The following is a 21026-nucleotide window of genomic DNA, read 5'->3' as shown; positions in this document are numbered from 1 at the left end:
GATACACATTTTACAATGATCCCTCACATGTGGTTATCAAACACTTCAGGCATTATATTTTATATGACATTATAGTTTAACTATAAACTGTATAAAATGACATCAGTGCACTGAAACAGTAAACTTCACTGTGAATTTAATAATTATAAATAACTATAAATTAAAAAAGCAAAAAAAATGAAGAAAAAAGGATGAAATATATAGAAAAAGCTGCCTATATAACTTTAGGAAAAAAATACTGATATATCTGTGATAGGCCATCATCGGTCGATAATATCAGCTGATTGATGTATAAGTCAGACTATGTTTATGTTGTCTATCTATTCATGAGATAGATACAGCCATAAACTGAGAGGCAGTTGAACTATCAGGAAGTGGAAGTGTAGAGAGAGTAAATGTGTGCCATAAAAGAAGAAAAAAACATACAATATTGATAAGATATCATTACCAACCTTATCACTGTATTGATTAATGATTTTCATATGAGTCAATGATTCATCTGCTTCAGTTATTGACCTACATGTCCAATGAAGTATAAAATACTATTTAAATGCCTTTAAAGTTACACTGTGTGACTCATTCAAAGTCATCAGGCCAATGATTAAAGAACAGAAACACATGATAGTTTTGATATTAGTAGTTAGACCAAGGTGATCAAACACCTGGAGAAAGAGAGAGGAATAACTACCAGCCGTACCTTAACAACACATTACTGCAGAGGTGATTTTTAATGAACTTGAATGTCTTGTGACTCAGTCAGCAGATTGAAATCAGTCTCATGACCTCCATGTCACCATAGATTGACACACAGCAACTGCTCACTGCTACGTTCCTCATTAGGACCACATGTGCATCCATTCAACATCATCACTTCTATCATTCAGCAATATCACATAAAGAGTATTTTTACTACACCTCAGCTACACCCTGAGGCATTCTCCACACACCTTGAGCTGGAATTAAGGAAGATGTACTACTGATGCAGAATCAGAAGGTAAGTGTGTAATTAGTGGACAACATGGAGTGCAGATAAGAAAAACTACTATTGTCCCAAGACTGTTTACATCCTGTGTGATTGTGCATGAAAATGTGTCCAAACTTCTGCTTCACCATAACACACTTATTCACACATACTCCACCCAACCTACATTAAACACAAGTTTCATATCAGTACAAAAGTCACATTTTTTTTTCTTACAGATATGACTTATCAGTGACTGTAACGTGAAGCATAACAAAAGGAGGATAAGAATTTTAGCTGCTGTAATTGTGTAAACTTGGGCTTGCAGGGATACACCTAACAAAAGAGAGCACACACACACACACACACACACACATACACGGGCGCACGCACAAACACATGCGTGGGCCAGCCATGTAAATGTCAACTCTGTTGTTAAGAGATTCATGCAAAGTCTCCTGTTTCTCCCTCCTCACATTTATAGGGAAACACACACACACACACACACACACACACACACACACACACACACACACACACACACACACACACACACACACACACACACACACACAGGGACACACAGGGACACACAGCATTCATTTGAGTGTTGATTCACCCGGCAACAAGTGATGGAAGGTTTCCGCTTCTTTCAAATTGGCCGTGTTTGTAGTCTTTCTATCCCCAGTGGGACAAGACAAACCAGTTTCTTTCTCTCGCACACACACACACACATACACACACACACACATCTCTTGAATCATTCATTAACACCGCTGGTTCCCCCTCATCCCCCCACCCCCCACACACAGGTCTACCGTATCACCTGTACGCCCCTCCCTGCCCTGCTCCTCTCTGAACACACAAGAAATCTCCTCATTCCCTCCCTTATAAATCAATACAGTCCACGAGGAGAGGAAGAGCAGGGAGTTCTTTCCTTCTACACGTCAAAAAGAAACACCCAGTAAAGAAAAACAAACACCTGCAACTCACAAAACCACAAGTATCAGCTTTCCCGCCACTTCAAAACCACTAAGTGTTTGGCAAAGTCAATGTGTTGGTATCAAAAGCAACTAATAAAAACTCCAACACCTGCTCAGCACCCAAAATATGTAATGATGGGAAAGATATTAGCTCAGTGAAGGATACTTACAGCTCAGAGCAGGACATATTTACTATGATTTGACTGGTTTTAAAGAGGCGTCAGTGACATTTGAACACAGGCAGGCGTAAGGGAATGTTTACCAAATGACGTCTATGTCAAACATGACAGAAACATCCAGACCAAATGTGTGTATTTTTGTTTGACTGCATAATAATGGAAAACCGCTCTCGCTCCATAGAGGCGGCAGTCCTGCATGTGGGCGACACTGTCTCCGCAAGGGTCAACTGAATCATTACGCAAGATAGGCAACTGCCAGGGGCCCAAATAAAAGGACCCCAAACAGCTATAGATTATAATGTTTAGATGTGATACACACAAAAGGCCTAAAGCACTTTTAAAACACACAACTGTGTATTTCTACTGGAGAGGAAAACACTGTGCTGTACTACATTTACCTGACAGATGTAAAGTTACTGTTACACTGCAGATTTGGATCTTACTCACAAAATTGAACAATTAAAACATGATGTATTATTATTGATTCAACTATCCAGCAATATAGAAGAATATAAAGCTCAAACTTTACAAATTAACTACATTTATTTATACATTTGTGCTGATAAACTCTCCTTAACTCTACTACTAGGTTTCTTCTACTACACTGCCAATACAGAGTGTCAGTACAAGACACAGTATGCACAGTTTGGGCAGATAAGGCAGCTTTGTATAAATCAAAGTATTTCTAAGCCTAAAAAATAGTGCCCCAGATTATAAAATCTACTCATTCTATAATGATTTGACACTAGGAATATTAATATATGCGCCATTTTCCTTTTGAGTACAATATCTAACAATTGTCCTCTGATTTAACAAGGAAACATCACAGGGGTTTCATAATGATATTAGGTGTTGGTATAATGCATTGAATTCATATAGAATTGCATATTTTATGCTATGTAAATATTAAAGTGGGAGAAGGACTACAAAATTGATAAACCTCTAATCAAAACAGAGATCATCTTGTGTAGTTTTGATAACATTTAACACTCAGTAACTACATCCAGCAGTAGAGCCATAGCAACAGGTATTTCTGCAGGTGTTTGTATGAATGTGAGGGCAGTGATGTGGGACAGGTATCCTGGACTCTACCTGTGCCTCCTCGCTGCCGCTGTCTCTGTCCAGCTCCCCGATGTAGTACTGCTCCATCCACCGCCGAGCGTTCTCTGAGTGCCGGTGCGGGGGTCCCTCCATCTCCTGGCTCACATCCTTACCCGACCTGCGAAGTATCAGAGCCTCCCCTCCAGGATGCATCCGCAAGAAAGCGGTCACGTCGTAAACCCTGGTCCCCAGCAGCACCCAGCAGGACTCCTTGGTGCAGTGGCCGACCACCTCCCTCTCTGTGAAGAACTGGGGGGATGTGGATGGAGACATCTTGACAGTGGAGATGCAGGCAGTGCGTCCACCTGAATGAAAAAAAAATGAAGACACAGGGAGGGGAACAGAGAGAGATACCTCCTCGGAGGGCCGTCGACCTAACTGCTGTCTACACCAAGAGTTCAACTTCACAAATGACAGCAAGCCAGGAGAGGCGGGGTCTGTGAGGCGTTCAAACGCTCGGAAAGGATGCTACTTAGATGTTAACGCAAGTCTCTACAGTTAACATGGGTTTCAAAATGTGAGTGTGCTTCACTAGAGGGTTTGTACTTATATAATACTCAAGTGTTCGCAATTTTATAACATTATTTTCACCTTAAATCTCAAGAGAAACGAGTGTACAATTTTGCCCGATTCCAATTTGTTCATTGAATGCATCACATGCATCCAGACGCACCTGCTGCTCCGAAAGCAGCAAAGATAACTTTAAAAGTTTACCTCACACTTAGATGATAACTAATAACTTTACCTGTGTTCTATTTATGCATGAATGACTCAAAATTTAGATCATATGTTGAAATTAAAGTTGACTGCGAAAGTGAAGTGGAGAGTGACATAACATGAAGAGCTTGTCATAGTCAGTCATCACTTCCTGATCAATAAGATAAGGTCAATGCCCACAGGCGGCTTTCAGGTATTTAACCTCTCAGATAAAAGCCAACCCGACTTAAGTGAAATTTCACTATGATGCAAATATGAGGTTTGGATTGGCTCGTAAGTGTGTTGACATCTAAATAAATGCTTAACAGAGATGTTTGCTAAGCTACGTCGTTGTGAGCCTAAAAACTCCAAAAATGTTTGTTATTTATTGATCATATTCAATAAAGTGTATGTTTGGGTATGTTTTCTCCTAAAACAGGTGTGTTTGTAGTTCCCATGTCTCCCTTATCTTTATCTTCACCTAACATATGAACTCAACTGCTGCCTTCAAGTACTGTCGGAAATACCCCATATCACATGTGAAAACGAAAATGAGACCTGTAACACAATGGTAAAAATAAGTCCTAATGTGAAAGTACGATTTTTAAAAATTATATCAAAGTGGGCGAGCTGTTTTGAACATGACATAGACTAGTCTAGGTTCAGCAAATAGCTCAAAAGTATCCATTAGATCCAAATACCTGATACCTGAGGACACGCAGAGACTAGGAAATACTTTTTATTTGTGTAAAAAAAAAATCGCTTTCAATGCGCCACCAGTTGAATTTATGATATTATTTGACATGGTTAGGAGATTACAAACAGTTCTTGAATGCAGCGTGAGACCCAGCACTGGTCCAAGAGCGCCGACCCGCGTGTTTTGGTGAACATGAGCTGTAGCCCACTGTCCTGAGCAAGGCAATGCGAATATTAGGTTTATTATAATTAGACATAATTCAATCCAACAATCAATACAAATATAAAATATATTAAGGTTTGGCTCCATGCAGAGGTTTTTCATTTTTCATTTATTTCAGTTTGATTATAAGTCCAGAGTGGCAGTCAATGTTAAAGTCTGAATGTATGGAGAGGGTCTTATTCTAAATTAAATTAAAATGTAACTGAGATATTTAAGATAGACATAAATGCTGTGTGTCTATTTCATGTCTAATGTTGGAGTTACATCACACCAATGACCCGGAATCTAAACTGAACTATATACACTGAAGCAGTCAGTGAGCAGTGTTACATTGAGAGTTTCTCAGAGTAGTTAAAAGTTAGGAAGTGAATGAAGGAACTGAATCTTAATGATTCATGCATTTCAACACTTTTTTTTGGCACGGTGCTTTTTTTTCAGTCTGTAGCATTGGCTTTGATATTATGATAAATTGAAAGTGGGGATAGGGTGAAAAAGAAGAAGAGCAATATTTAACCATTTTCTAGGCCGTAACACTAATGAAACATGCTAACTGTATGTATCTATAACTGTACAACAGTATAAAACTTACATATGTTTTCTAAGGAGGGTTATTTCATCTACATCCATGAATAAAACAGAATAGCAATAATAGAGAATATTGTCCACATAAAGTAATGCTATATGATAATATAAAACATATAGAAGAGTGAAACACAACGGGGTCAAAAAGAGCTATTAAATGAAACAAGCTGCATAATTTCACTTCTTTTTTTCCATAACAAGACTCAGCAACACTTTGTGGCAGTTTTCCATTAGTTGAATCAGTGTAGCTAGACAGGAAACAAGACAGAGAGAGGAGTGTGGCATGCAACAAGGGTCAGACACACGACATTTTATAAGCATTAGGCCACGAGGGCGCCCTGCTGACTCTTTCATTTCTATAGCGTGTCTATAAGTCCTGAGTGATGAGACAGAACCTAATCATGGGGCTGAGCTGACAGTCTAAAAGAGGCAAGACAAAAGGGAACAACGCTTTAGCCGATAAGAAAATATTCACACATGTGCACACAAGCATTTCTTTTAGCTTTGCACTTATAGAGCCAGAGGAGTCATGAGGTCTCAACGTTCCTTTGGTCACTAATGAATAAATCGTGTGCTAATCTGAGTATTTGTGTATGCTACACAGCTGAGATTAATATTATATAACACAATCCATACAAGGCAACAATAACACACAGCAGGTCTTATCATTGCAGGACAAGCACAGGCCAGCTAAATATCATTAACACTGCTCCTTTTCTATTTATGTGTGCTGGTAACTATGTCAGTTAGGCAGTAACACACAAGTCATAATGTCTCCTGTGAGAAAGATCTATGATTGTATCTGTATATTAAAATATTCACGTCTACTCTACCTTTATGGCTATATGACTGCAGGATGGTCACTCATTTTGTTCATTTGAGAGAAAAGAACAGACGTGTGCTTGTATTAATATGAATATAATCTGTGTTCTTGATCTAAACACAACATTTTACTTGAACATGTGCGCATCTATAACCTTCAATTCAAATAAGGTAGTTACAGGGTGAGGGGGAAAAGTTTTAGCATGCAATACACTGAACCAAAGTCACACACACACACACACACACACACTCTGCTTTTTTCAGACCTTATTGAAGCTGCTGGTAAGCCATGTAAACCACATAAAATATGAATGACCAAGATGCAATTTTGTATATAGAATAACAGTAAAGATCAGTAATGGCTTTTTTGGTGAGTTACTTTATATGAACTTATCAATTTATTTTTTTCATGAATGGAAACAACAATGTCATTTGGTGCTGATTATAGAGAAAACAGAGACAGTGTCAAATTGGTTCACTTCCAATCAGCTAATTGCTAGTGTAACCTGGAGAGCCTTTAGTCAGCACACTGCAGGTCAGCTGATCATACAGGAATGTGAAGGTGGTATACTGACAAACAAACAATTCACATAATTCAAATGAATAATTAGTCCATTTTGGTTTGAATTGATTCATTCTTTCAAACAGTAACTGTGTATAAACCCAGCTATCTGAACTCAAATGAGAATCAGAACATTGGTGAAGCAACATAAGGGTCGAGACTCCAATAAAGGGTCGCAAGATTAAATCTGAGGGGTCACAAGATGATTAAAACGACAAGAATCAAAAATTTAATTCTGATTCTTCTGTTTTGTTTTTGCAACTATTGGATACTTAAGATTTGTTGAAATGAAACATATCTTGTGATGAAGATCCACACATTAATGCACCTTTTTCTCAACTCTGAAATGCTGCTAAATTGTTGTGTTTTTAATGTTTTATTGCATGACTACTAATTGTGTGTCTGAAATATTTGTTTGGTTTCTATTTTTTGTACCTATTTATTACTGTTGGAGCTGGTGGGAAACAGTATTTCCTTTCATTCTGTTTATGACAATAAAGTGAATCTTGAAATTTAGATGTTATGTGCATCATTTTAGAATTGCTTCCCATCATGTACATCTTGCCTAGAACTTAAAATTCATAATTGCATCATTGCATGCTTGAATAATGAGTTGAGACAATGACTGGAATGATGTTTTGAACAGTCCGGGTCCATCTCTGTCACACATCACAGCATGTGCTAAATGATCTGTTGTGAGCTCTCTTCCTGTCAGTGATGTGCAACATTGTACTGACTGATGATGTGTGTGACGCACCAATTGCCCCAGCGATGTTCATCTGGCTGTCTAGTTGTCCACCTCTTTCTCCCTTTGTCATCTTTTTCTCCTCTCATTCCCTTTTCCGGCATCCCTCTCTTCCAGCCACCCCCCCCCCCCCTATATATTTCCCCCACATTCCCAGAATACAGTTGCTTCTAAATATACCCTACATAACAAAAGAGCCCTCAATAATACACTGCGTGTCAGTGTCTGAAACCTGAAGCCACGGGTGTGTGTGTGTGTGTGTGTGTGTGTGTGTGTGCGTGTGTGAGGCTGAGAGTGACCTCACTGCTGTGATGTCAGCAGTAGGCAGGGTTATTTTGTGTTTCCTAAAGAGTGATTGGCTGATCGTTTATCCTGGTCATGTCGGTGTGTATAAAGAAGGCGACAATTCCCACACTGATGATTACTTCTTTACTACAGAGCATCAACACTCCTCTATGGCTACTGTCGTCCCTGTAAGTATATGTGCCTGTGTGTGTGTGTGTGTGTGTGTGTGTGTGTCTCAAACTTTAAAAATGGGTCAAATCTGGTCAGTCATAGCATTTACAGATGGTTAGTGATGGTGAAAAGTTTTGTAAGTGTTGTACCATTCTTGCAGTGTGACTGAGGTTTATATGATTTTTAAGAAGTTGTATAGTGGTGCATGCTGATACTGATTGTATTGTATATCAAAGTTTTTTTCTTTGCACACAACCATTCAAAGATACAGTAGCAGGTCAGCTATTGTGTCCGTGTGTGTGCGTGTGCATGAGTAAACAAGTGTCGGTAGGCAAACACACATGATCTAGTGTCAGTCCTGTAAATGAATCTGCACAGCTGAATTGTCTTTGTGTGTATGTGCATGTATGTATGTGTGTGTGTGCGTGTGTGTGTGTGTGTGTGCGTGCGTGTGTGTGTGTGTGTGTGGTGTCTTGGGTTTCTGATGGTGAGGGTGATTAAGTCTGGAAGAGGAAAACAGCGGCTCGTACGCTAATTAAAAAGGTGTGTGTGTGTGTGTGTTTGTGTGTGTGTGTGCCTGAGTGTAACGTTTGAAGTGTGAATGACAGAAGCACACAGCTGAGACCGTAGCTGCTCACATGGCCTCATTTTGTCGGCTGCTTGAACCACAGCATCCATTGTGCTCCAGCAGATTAACATGTTTAGAGGCCAGTAATAGCAACTTGTAATGAAATAGATACCTGTGATGCACCACAATGATTTCATAGGTAACAAATATGTCAAAAATAGTCAAGATGGAGATGAGCACACAGTAGAAGTTCAATGAACATGGTGTCAAGTCAGACTGACACATTCACACACACAGTCAACCTGCAACTTCTGCAGCTGCAGAGTGATGCTTCATTGTCACACACTGGAGTAGGTGTTGTATGATGACTATAAAGGGTGAAATGCACACACTTATTATTAAAGCACATATATACCGTCAAATTCACAGTATCATGGAAATCTTGACGAGGGCCAGTTTCCTACTGCTAAAGTGTGAAGACAGATAAGCAGAGCAATACATGAGTCATAAAAACACAGTTAAATGCATAGTACATGTATTATTTTTACTCTAACCTTTGTATGTAAAATATCAAATTCACCCAGAAAAGTTGAATTAAAGGAAAGTACCATGAATGAGTTTAGTTTGAGGATGAAAACCTCATGAAAAAACATCATAGTGTCCTAATTCTATGATTTTAAGTTATAATTTTTAGAAGTAAAAGTTGCATTAAAGATAATTTCTAGTACTATTGTTATTACTGCTTCCCTATAAATATTTTTTTTTGGCTTATTAGAATTTGTTTAACCTCAAAATTTCAAATAATGTTATTTTGCATGCCCCTAATCCTGTTTCCAAAGCCTGTTAGACAAAATTAGACAGCATGGAAATATCTCTCTCATGTATTACAAGCTGGCATAATACACAAACAATGTGTGTGCATGTGTTTGTCTGTATTTCTCTATCTGTAACACACTGCTCTCTCTCTCTCTCTCTCTCTCTCTCTCTCTCTCTCTCTCTCTCTCTCTCTCTCTCTCTCTCTCTCTCTCTCTCTCTCTCTCTCTCTCTCTCTCTCTCTCTCTCTCTCTCTCTCTCTACCCAGTGTGCATCCTGCTATGCTCACAGCAGTGTTCAGCCCCTGCAGCTGTTTGGGAAGGCACCCAGAGGGGACACCTATCTGGTACTGTTCACGTACCGGGGTCCTCGCTGCACTCCGAGACCCCGCCTGGCAGGCCATGCTCCCAAGTTGACCCTGAGGCAGATCTGTCGCATGCTGAAGATGATGAAGCAGGTCGGGAACAGAGAGGCCGCCACCGCCACCGCCGCCACCGCTGCTGCCAGGTGAGGAGCGGCTCCACTGGAACAACCTGTAAGCAGTTCATGCTGGAGGAAACTTGAGCAGCAGTTGGTATTTAATAGGTTGAAGTTTTAAAATGTCCAAAGGATGGGGCAGGAAGAGTCAAAGCTTTTACTTTCAAAGTTCTTGGACAATGATAACATGTTAAGCCTAATGTGAAATAGATCAAGATAAAAAGAAAAGATAGGTGTTGTCAACAAAATAGAAAGATAGTATTAGGCACACTCAATTATATCTAGGGCCAGGCTGCATTAGTATCTCCAGGGGCCCTTTGACACTGAAGCTCATGTCCCCTAAACAACATTTTTTACATACTGTGATTGGATAACGCTGCTGTCCAGTGGAAACCTTGTAACTCCATATTTTGTTTTGGACATACTAGGTTTCCAACAGTGACCAATTATCAACATGGGTCAAGCCTTGGTTCTTATTTCTGTAGAGGCCAAAAAAAAAGAGGGCTCAAGGGCCCCAGATCACCAATATGGTAGATCCAGCCATGATTATAGGCCTAGTACTATTTTAATAGACATTAAAATAATCAGCCACATTCATTCGTAAACATCCGATTACCACTTTCCAATTAAACATCCATTATAAACAGTTTGTAACTATTTATAGATTAGTTATATTAACACTTTCAGAATGACTTTTGGGTTATTAGGCTGTGAAAAGTCCTTCTGGCTGGTGTTAATCCTTTCTGTTTAATCACTTTAAAATGTTGGGAGTCATTAATACATGTTTAATGAGTCATTAACAAATGGAATCAGGTCCTGATCCCCCACAGCCTTTTTCCATAAAGATGAGTCAGGTCATACAATCTAATCAATCAGTGTAAATTTTCACAACTTGTGCCATGAATAAAGCATCTTATCTTATTAATGGTTTGAATCTGATCTACTGAGCTGTATTACATTATTTATTTACCATTAATAAAGCCATAAGTTACACCTTATAAGCTCTTTATAAATGATGCCACCTCATTAGAAGGTGGTACTGAGGTGGTATTTCATTTCATTTAGATGGGTATTCTGAAAGACAAACAGAATATGAATATATAAAGACACAATGTGACTTGAACTCTGAACTCTAACACTCTGTGACACTTTTTAAAGATAGAAGTGCCAACAATTGTGTACAGTTATGTGTCCATCCACCCAGCTGATGATTACATTAGTGATGTATTTACACAGCATTATAAGCAGCCTGTTTGCGCTGGTCTTAGCTGCTCCAGACTGTGATCACACCACTGGTTCAATAAGTCGAGACCGAGGCCACAGGAGTCAATAAATAATTAAATACTCTCGTGTCGTTGCCAGAACAAACACTCAATCACACTTCCTCCTCTCATGTCTCGGCCTTTGTGTCTGGTTTCTCTCTCTCTCTCTTCAAACAGAAAGCAGGGGTCTGCAGCTCCGGCCCCGGCGTCGCCCGGTACCAAGTCGGAGAAAAGATGCATCCCCAGCTGTCTCAGACACAAGCGCTGTATAAAACGTGCCGGCTGACCAACGAGCCCTGGCCCTGACCACCTGGCCTTGACCCTTTAACCCTAACCCCCTACCCCATTTACCACCCAGTTATGACCCTCACAGTGACACGGGGGATCCTCATCTGGTCCCCCTGCGATGGAACAGTTCATTCAGATTATTCCACTTTGGACAGCTTGACATGTGACTGAGGATGTTGGAGGAAGATGTTTGCTTGGCTTGTGGTCCGTCAGAAGAGGATGATGTGATCTCTGCTTTAGAGAGTGGAGGCTCTCCTGAAAGTTTTTTTGATGACTAAAAGAAAGAAAGTGCAAGTTTGAAAGAGATTCCTGTGTGTATTTTGTTGTTGTTTACAAGAGTGGAACTTTTTTTACTTCTGTCATTATTTTTATTTCTGTTTTGGTCCATTTCAGCCACCAAACTCTGGATTAATGGCTGGATCAGGCTACCTGCTCGTCTCCTCCAGACTTTTTGTTTTAATGTTCCTGAACTGACAGGGTGGATGTTAAATGTTACAAAATAAAACCCGGACAACTTTGAATTAATTTGACTTATTCACTTGTACACTGTTGCTTATCAAAGAAAAAGTTTATGAATCTTTTGTTTATCATTACTGTGGCTTTAAATGTGGCAATGACAAACTGACAGAGCTATAAGCATGTCTGGTACATGTGGTCAAGATTAACTAAGTTTTACTTTTAGGACTTGATGTGTACTTTTTTGGAAAATCTCTACCCTTTTAAAATTCTAAATATCAGTGGATCTTCTGCTTTAAGGATGCATTATGTTACTAAAATTGATGTCTAAATTAATTAAAAGGAGACTCACTCCTCTCTTCTTTGCATGCTGTGTTGTATTTGTGAATTTCTGTGCAATAAAATTTGAAAAGTATTTCTGTGTATGACATTAACATACAACATGTGTTTAAGAATAAATATTTTTTTATTAAGAGTTTAACTCAGAAACTCAAAAAGCTTCCTATTATGTGTGTGGTTCAATAGATTTAACAGACAATGACCAACAGGTATGCTCATACACGATCCCATCACTCAGTAAAAAGCTGAATGATGAAATATCTTCACTGGGACGTTAAATGTCGTCTTGGGTCCAAATATATGCTACTGCAGGTGTGCGACCGAGATGAATTCTCATTGGAGGATTTATACTACAGGTGATAGAGCCCATTGTTTCAGTAATTCTCATTCTTACTGATAATATTACAGACATGGGACAACATTAGTATTCATTTGGAGTCTTGTTTTTGGCCACCTGATAAATGTAAACACAATTTTCACTCTGCTTTTAGCTCTGTTTTGGTTTCCACCAGCTCATGTGAAACTCTACTATTAGCTCTTTATTTCCTATGGCCTTTACACACTGGGGCCTTTTTGTCCATATGACTAATGCATAAGTATGTCAATATATTTTTTCTAACTGTTGTTTCTGTCATGAGTACTTTTAAACAGAAAGCGGTTATGTGGCAAAAGAAGGGGTACATTTTTTCAGACTTTCGCACCATGAATAAAGGTAGTTAGTGTTTTGTGTCACTGTATTGACACAAAACACATTTTTTAAAAGAGTTTGAAGAATTATTTGCTTTTGCAAGAGATGTATGATGTTTAGCTGGTTTGATGTTGGTTTTGTTGGTAGTGTGTAGAGTTTTAAGGTAAAAAAAAAACTGCCTAAGGTTTCGAAGATAAAGCCTAAGTAATCAGGAAAAAATTGTAATGGTTTCAAAGATAGTGCTTCAGGAATTCACTGTTAGAGTTTAAGCATTGAGAAAAAAAACTAGGCTATAAAAGGTAAGAATATAACATCTCTGCTCAGCTGTGCTTTCTCTGGGACTCATTAACAGTGTCTTCCGCCGCTGGTGCTGAAATAACGATTTAAAGACTTTGGGCTTTGGATGGCTGGAAGAACCGTTTTCTATTGAGGACTGTTCGGTGTTTACAGGAATTTGAGCGCAACAGCAAAATTGTTGAAGGTCAGTTTACCGCGACTGTGCCAAGTGCGTTAAATGCGCACATAGGCTATCGTATCTCTCAATTTGGAGACGCACGTATAGATCCTGCAGCTGCTGCAAATCTGAGATAGCTACAGACTGAGTGAGAATGAAAATACTCTCTGAACTGATGGAAATAAACGAGTTCACAAGTACTTTATTAGTCAAAATGTTGCCAAAGTCTTTAGATAAAGTCGCTTTTTAAATAAACGCTTTTTTACGCTTATTAAACCAAACCAGCAGAATGACTGAGGAGCGCTGTGAGATTTAAACATTTATTAATATTCAGATATCAACTTCTCAGGCCTTTTTCAGGTTGATTAGATGAAACTTCACATCACAGAGGTAAGAAAAGGTGTGTAAAACAGATGTGTAGAAAATGGACAGTGAGGATTCCATGGTTGCTAGGATCCGTCTCCATGGTGAATCATTTCTACATGATTCTCTTTTAAACACAAGCAACAGCAAACGCTCAAGAAAAAAAAGTTTTTTCACGACTTTCACTCGACGATTTCTCGCAAATAAACGCTTCTGCTGAGGACTTCTTGCTTCCTGACAAGAACTAAAGACTCACAGAGACTGACGACAGCGAGAAAACTAACTTTCACCATGCCTAATGTGAGATTTGAACACTATGACAGTCTATGGTGTTTTCAATGTATTTGACCACAGAGACTTTGAGAAACACTGATGTTAAGTCAAAAGACTCAGACTTGATCACTCCCCAACCTGAAATCACATGTTAACAACACAAATTAACTAATGAAATGTAGGAAAATGAAGCTCCTGTCAAAATCAAATGTTGCTTTATGTTGGTATGACCATAAATTCATAGATACAGACCTGATTTCATATATTTTTACCTTAATCTCTGTGGAAAATATGCCACATGTATTTTTATGAAAGGCTGGTAAATCGAAATTTATATTGTTTTTTGAAGAGAAATCCCTTTTGAAGCAATTTCAGAGGGAACAATCAAGCTATAAACAGCAAATGCCATCAAAAGTTTTTTATATGGAACTGTAATTTTTTCTTTAAGTAAAGGAACCACATGGAAGAAGTTTCCAGTCATATAGATAGATTTTTATCAAAATGTTGCAAGTAGCCTATAAAAGCTGCATATATTCATAAACTGTCTTCATCCACACATGGACTGATGCAGCTGACAGCAGCAAACCGGTTTCATTATGGTAGATCATGTAGATGTGAGATTAATTATTTTAAAGTCCATGTTGTTTTGCTGTGTATTAAACTGCTGAGACGTTTAGAAGCTATAACTGAGGGTAAATTAATCAAACCTGACAGACTGCTGACCAAACTAAACTCTTTAAAGAGCTCATAGGGACTGTGCAGAGTTTACACCAGGTTTACATGAGCACACACGTCTTGAAAAAGGATTAATAAAGCTTCCTATTGCAAAAAATAATCATGAAGTCTATTTCATATGGTGTGTTTCAACTCTAAACAGAAATTAAGGATCCACCCCTTTTGATAATATATGATGATAATATATGGTTATATCAGGAATTTGATCAATGTTCTTCCTTTACAGAGGATGTTTTCCTCAGCAGACTATCTACAGTCATAAGACTTGCATGGACCAGTATAAACATTATGTTACTTAATAATACAGCTTTATGGTAAAAAAAACTTTAAAATACATGTTGCAAGATGAAAATAGGCTCTCTTTTACATCAAGGTGAATGAATTAACACTAAAAGAATCAAAACAAGCAGATTACTTGGTGTTGATTTCTTGTTTCCACTCAAAATGTGAGGAAAGGCTTGTGCAAAATATAATTAGATGTTATTTAAATTCAATTCAATTCAATTAATTATTTTTATTTGTGTGCAGCTGATGCACATTTTTTATATGCAAATGTACAAATTTGACCTGTGTTTTTTTATTTTATTTATTTTTTATTGAAAAATCAGTATTCAAACATATTGTATTAATCATATTCTATAAAATGTGAAAATAGTGATTGTGAATCCAATTCATCATCCAAACATTTATTAATTATTGATGCAGAATTTATGAAAGTGAATTTGTGTAGAGACTAATTATGAGTCAGAAACAGTATATAAAGGTTGATGTTGTAATTTTTTATCATTATTATTATTATTATCTTTAATTACTACCACTTTAAAAATGAATACATGATGTGCAAACTGAATCATTATCTTATAAAATATGACCTACAGTAAGTAAAATGGTTAAATTAGCTGTGCCTTGACCAGATGCAATACTGTAATGTTGTATACATGTTAATTGTATATATTATAATATATTTAGTAACATTGCATTGACAGTCATTTTGCCTTTACCTTATTTTACTTATACTCTTGTCATTTTACTTAAGTACATTTTGACTTAAAATATTTTTAAAGTGTGGTATTTTCACTTTTACTGATGTAAAGCATCAGAATACACAACAGATTAACCATTTATTGAGGGTGAAGGCAATGATCTGAATCAATATGATGGGGATGGATAAAGTTGACCCTTTTACTCAAGTACAGTGTTGAAATAGAGATGTGATGTGTTGACTCTTGTTGAAATATTATCCTTTTTACTCCACTGTATATGTATCTGATGCTTTACATCTAATATTACAGAGTATGAAGTACATTCAGTATATATCAGTGCTGATGTGGTGATATGAAGATTCAGATTCACTTCTATAACTTTATTTGTTTATGTTTTAATGAGTGACTTTGACTTTTAATGGAGTTTTATTGTAATGTGTTAATAATCATGTAATTTAAAGAAGTCAGGATGTTTTCCAGGAAGTCGTCGTAAAAATAAAGTTGATATGTTCATGTGATATTGATTAAATGTTGGCTTTGTTTCTACTTTCAGGTCGACCAGCGCTTCACTTGGACTGCTGCCCTCCTCCCAAATCCCGGCAGGCCCGGCAGTCCCAGACCGGCTCTCCTGAGGGTCCGTGGACCAGAGCTCTCTAGCAGCTCCACACCCAGGTTACCCTCTCACACTCCTTCTGCCTCCCATCTAAGCTCTCCCTCTCCCTCTTCCTCTCCCTCCTCCTTTTCTGTTTCCCCTTGCTCCTCCCCCAGCTCTTCTTCTTCTTCCTCCTTTTCCCCTTGCTCCTCCCCCAACTCTTCCTCTTCCTCCTCCTTTTCCGTTTCCCCTTGCTCTTCCCCCAGCTCTTCCTCTTCCTCCTCTTTTTCAGTTTCTCCTTGCTCTTCCCCCAGCTCTTCCTCTTCCTCCTCCTTTTCCCTTTCCCTTTGCGTCTCCCCCAGCTCGGTCTGCGACTCTTCCTCCAGCTTCTCCTGTAGCCCTCCTAGGATCTTACCGTGGTCTTACTTACCCCTGTCAGTACCAGAGAGTGAAAACTGGACTTGCGAGGTGGTGCAGGATCGGAACAAGATCATCCTGAGAAGGCTGCCAGCCGCAAGACCCCCCCTGGAGACCGCAAGACCCCCCCTGGAGACTGCAAGACCCCCCCTGGAGACTGCAAGACCCCCCCTGGAGACCGCAAGACCCCCCCTGGAGACCGCAAGACCCCCCCTGGAGACCGCAGCACCCACCCAGCCAGGACCATCAGGCCCACCTGTGAGACCTCAGACGGGGACCAACAGCAGGCTCATCAGCACCGGTCCCGAACCGAAGTGGGTGAAAAAAATGAGGGCCATAATTCAGGAGAGGAACAGACAGCGTGGCAACAGTGGACGGAGGAGAGCTGCTGGACCCTCGGCAGGCGCCCCTCCAGGGAAACGCACTAAAAGCTAATTTAGAAAAGTTTCTTTTACATTACATTTTGTGACGTGTTGTGACGTGTTGTGATGTGATGTGATGTGACGTGACGTGCTGTGAAGTGATGTAACGTGATGTGATTTGATGTTTAATGTTAAATGTTTGATGTTTAAAAATAGTTTACATTTCTTATACATTTTGTGCTGTGATGTGCTGTGATGTGTCGTGATGTAACTAGATGTGATTTGATGTGACTTGATGTTAAATGTTAAATGTTTGATGTTTAAAAATAGTTTACATTTCTTTTACATTTTGTGATGTGCTGTGATGTGATGTGATGTGTCGTGATGTAACTAGATGTGATTTGATGTGATTTGATGTGACTTGATGTTAAATGTTTAATGTTTGATGTTTAAACATAGTTTAAGTTTCTTTTACATTACATTTTGTGACGTGCTGTGACGTGATGTGCTGTGACGTGAAGTGATGTGATGTGATGTGACGTGATGTGATTTGATGTCATACAGGTTATCCTAAAAACAGCAAAGACAAAGCAACAAAAACCAACATAGAACAACAGGAGCAGCAAACTTTTAAACAATATTTAAGATTAAAGTGCAGAAACAGCAAAGTGATGCAGCAACTCAGTATGGACTCTGTGGTACATCTGTAGAACCTGGACAGGATGGATGTGTACAGACCAGCTCTCCAGCCTTTTTGGGAAGTACAGACATTGATTAACTTTCTTCACTAAGGAGGTGTTCTAGCTCCAAGATGTGTATCCCTGAGAACTTCAAACTGTGTACCATCTCTACAGTCTTACCATTGACCTGTAGGGAGGAGTGAGCCGCCTCTTCCCCTCCTTCCCCTCCTTTATTTTGTTGACATTCAGGCCAATGTTTGCGATGTGACGTCTTGTGATGATAGTTCGTGATGTGAGGTTTTCTGGTGACGCATTGTGATGTGGCGCGTGTTTTTGTGGTTATGCGCTGTGACGTGAGGTTTTTCCGTTGGCGTGTGGTGACCTGATGCGAGGTTTTGCATTGGCGTGTTGTGACCTGATGCGAGGTTTTGCGTTGGCGTGTGGTGACTTATCGTGAGGTTTTCCGTTGGCGTGTTGTGACGTGATGCAAGGTTTTGCGTTGGCGTGTTGTGACGTGAGGTTTTGCGTTGGCGTGTTGTGACGTGAGGTTTTGCGTTGACGTGTTGTGACATGATGCAAGGTTTTGCGTTGGCGTGTTGTGACTTGAGGTTTTGCGTTGGCGTGTTGTGACATGATGCAAAGTTTTGTGCTTACATGTTCAGATGTGACGCCAGGTTTTGTATTGGCGCGTTGTGACATATTGCGCGGTTTTGCGGTTTTGCGACATGAGGTTTTATGGTTACATGTTAAGATGTTATGTGAGCAAAGCGATGTAATGCGAGGTTTTGTGTTGATGCGAAATGAGGTTTTACGGTAACACAATGTAATATGAGGTTTTACGGCCATGCATTGTAATGTGATGTGAAGTTTTGTGGTGACGTGCCATGCCGTGACTCTGGTCAGGGTGTCTCCTAGAGTTGGGGGTGATCCAGGGAGCGGATAATGTGAACCTCCCGCATATTATGCCCTCCCAGAGAAGCTCCTCTCTAGCAGATAAGAAAAGGATGCCACCAAGGTTGACATATCATTCTACATCACCCCAGAATAACAACTGTGTCAACAGTGATAAGAAACTTGGTGCAATGGTGCAATTCGGGAAGACAATTTGAATAGCTATAAGAGGCTACTAAAAGGAAACAAAGACAAAAAAGTACAAATTTGGTAAGTAAAGTGAATTCTTCCCTGAGTCAACAGGTAAGAGCATCATATACTCAGGGTAGCATTTGATGTGATTATTTGACTGGAAGGCAGAACTGACCGACAGCCAAGACGGAATATGAAAGGTGAGTTTAATAGCTACAAATTGTACACTTTTTGAACAGTAGTAGAGACTATGCTTTAAATTCTGACTGGTTGTTTTGTCTGTGATTGTTTTTCTGTCAGTGCTATACTTGGATGAAAAGAAGAGGACCTGAACGGGAGATGTAAGATGATGGACAGCGCCAGGACGATGAGGGAACAGGACCATGATGAAGAAGAAGATGAGGAAAAGTCACGGTATAGAAAAAGGTAACCACAGGAAGGAACATTTCCATTAAGATACTGTGTATTACAGCACTGAACTCTGGGTCTATTAAATGTATTTGTGTTTTACCTTCTGTCAAAGCTAGGTGGAAGATAGCCAAGAAGAGACCAAGGGTGAGAATCAGCTCCAGCAAGAGATCGCTAGATGAATCTAAGTATATACTCCTGTTGTCTGAAAAAGCTATGATTTATTTTGCAGTAAATTAAAGGTTTATCTGTGTTTTTGGTCCTTCAGCATTTCCTTCACGTTACTCCAAGGCCCCCAGGAGCAAAAGAATGAGAATACAGATGAGCAGCAGCCCAAACATGAAGAAACCCAGTTGATGAAGATGAAAACCAGTTGCAGAAGAAGCAGTTGAGAGCGGCAGGAGTTCAGCATGCAGACATGCAGGCCACTGTTTGTTTCCCCCAATATTTAGCATGATCAGAGAGTGCAAATAAAAAGTCAAAACCCTTCAAAATGAGTTCAGTTCATGTTTTGGTCTTTGTCTTTAATATTGTGTGTGGGGAAAAAAATAAAATCTAAAATATGCTACTCAGAATAACTTTGACTTGTTTTCCACAGTTATCAGATTTATAATTTATAATGAAATCAATCTGGTCACTTAAAGACTAAACTGACTAAATGTCCAACTTCACATTCCATTTTTATAGAAACAGAGCAAAGGCTTGCTATGGCTCTTTAATATGCACTTGAGTCACATGGATTGGCTACTATGAAAACAAAGTAAACCATGACTAAGATATGTAACCACTTGAATCCTTGCTACACGTTTTCTCTACAGGCTTAAATCATACTGTGAATCATTTACATTATATGTGAGCCATATGGGTGTGACATGCTGGAATCAGGATTTCATGATAGTGAGCTTTAGTTTCAAAATGTATTGGACTATTTCACAAATGTAATTCTTAAATTAAATACATTATGCAACCGCAGCCTTGGACAATTTTTAACATGCAGAATTTAATTTTACTGCATTGATTGTATGACTGCAAACATTCATAGTAATAGACATACTAGTGATTTATTTTAGTCCTTATTAACAATTTTCCAAAAACAATGCACATAAATAAATAAATGATAATAAGGGATTAGATCAAAAGGAAAACAAACATATATATAATATACATATTACATTTATATTATATTTAATATTAATATTACATTTTTAATTGCATTTCACTCTGCAACAACTGAAATGACTTCAGAAGTTTCAGTTTTAATCACAATTGTTATAAATTCAGTCAGATTCAGTCAGCAGCTGGTTGAAGTCACTGTTCAGAAAAAGTGAAGGGAAAAAAAGATGTGGGGCTTCTGAGAAAACACTCGGGCCTGAAACCCAAAAAGCCACCCTCTAGCTCCGCCCCTGCTGCCATATGCTATGAATAGCTTTGATGCGAAATATTCAGAGGCAAGTATTTCACAGATTCATGTTGTGTAATTGTCACATCAAGTTTGTGCAAAGGCCTTAAACTGGCTGGCTGGCTAGTCGCTAACTTTTTCTGTGCACTGTTTATCTGTACTTTCTTTTCACTAAACAACAGGAAACAGGGCTGATGAAAGCACCAACTGAACCAAACAGTAAATCTGTCTACAAAGCAAAACAAAGAGCTAAAAGAAGCTGAGAAGCTCAATAGAGCTGCAGAGTTGGGTTGATTTTATCAATAAAAAATATTTTTGCTTTCGAGTTTGAGGAATTTGAGTTAATTTGGTTAAAACGTCGAACACAGCAAAGAGTAATT

General features: G+C 38.9%; 1 protein-coding gene across 2 annotated transcripts in view; it reads right to left on the bottom strand.

The window, feature by feature from the left end:
• The window catches only part of LOC128359009 (fatty acid 2-hydroxylase-like), a 29197-nt gene extending 25574 nt beyond the window's left edge, over positions 1 to 3623 (bottom strand). For both annotated transcript variants that reach the window (XR_008321424.1, XM_053319422.1), the window contains exon 1: positions 3216 to 3623. Coding sequence is in view for 1 of the 2 variants with exons in the window: in XM_053319422.1 (XP_053175397.1) it covers positions 3216 to 3497 (282 nt within the window). In the remaining variant the exon portion in view is untranslated. The remainder of the gene's footprint in view (positions 1 to 3215) is intronic.
• Positions 3624 to 21026: the final 17403 nt, after the last annotated feature.

Source organism: Scomber japonicus, chromosome 5 (assembly GCF_027409825.1).
Source record: "Scomber japonicus isolate fScoJap1 chromosome 5, fScoJap1.pri, whole genome shotgun sequence".
In the NCBI taxonomy this organism is placed as follows: Eukaryota; Metazoa; Chordata; class Actinopteri; order Scombriformes; family Scombridae; genus Scomber; species Scomber japonicus.
The sequence above is the reverse complement of the archived record's forward strand: the minus strand, read 5'-3'. Positions and strand labels throughout refer to the sequence as shown.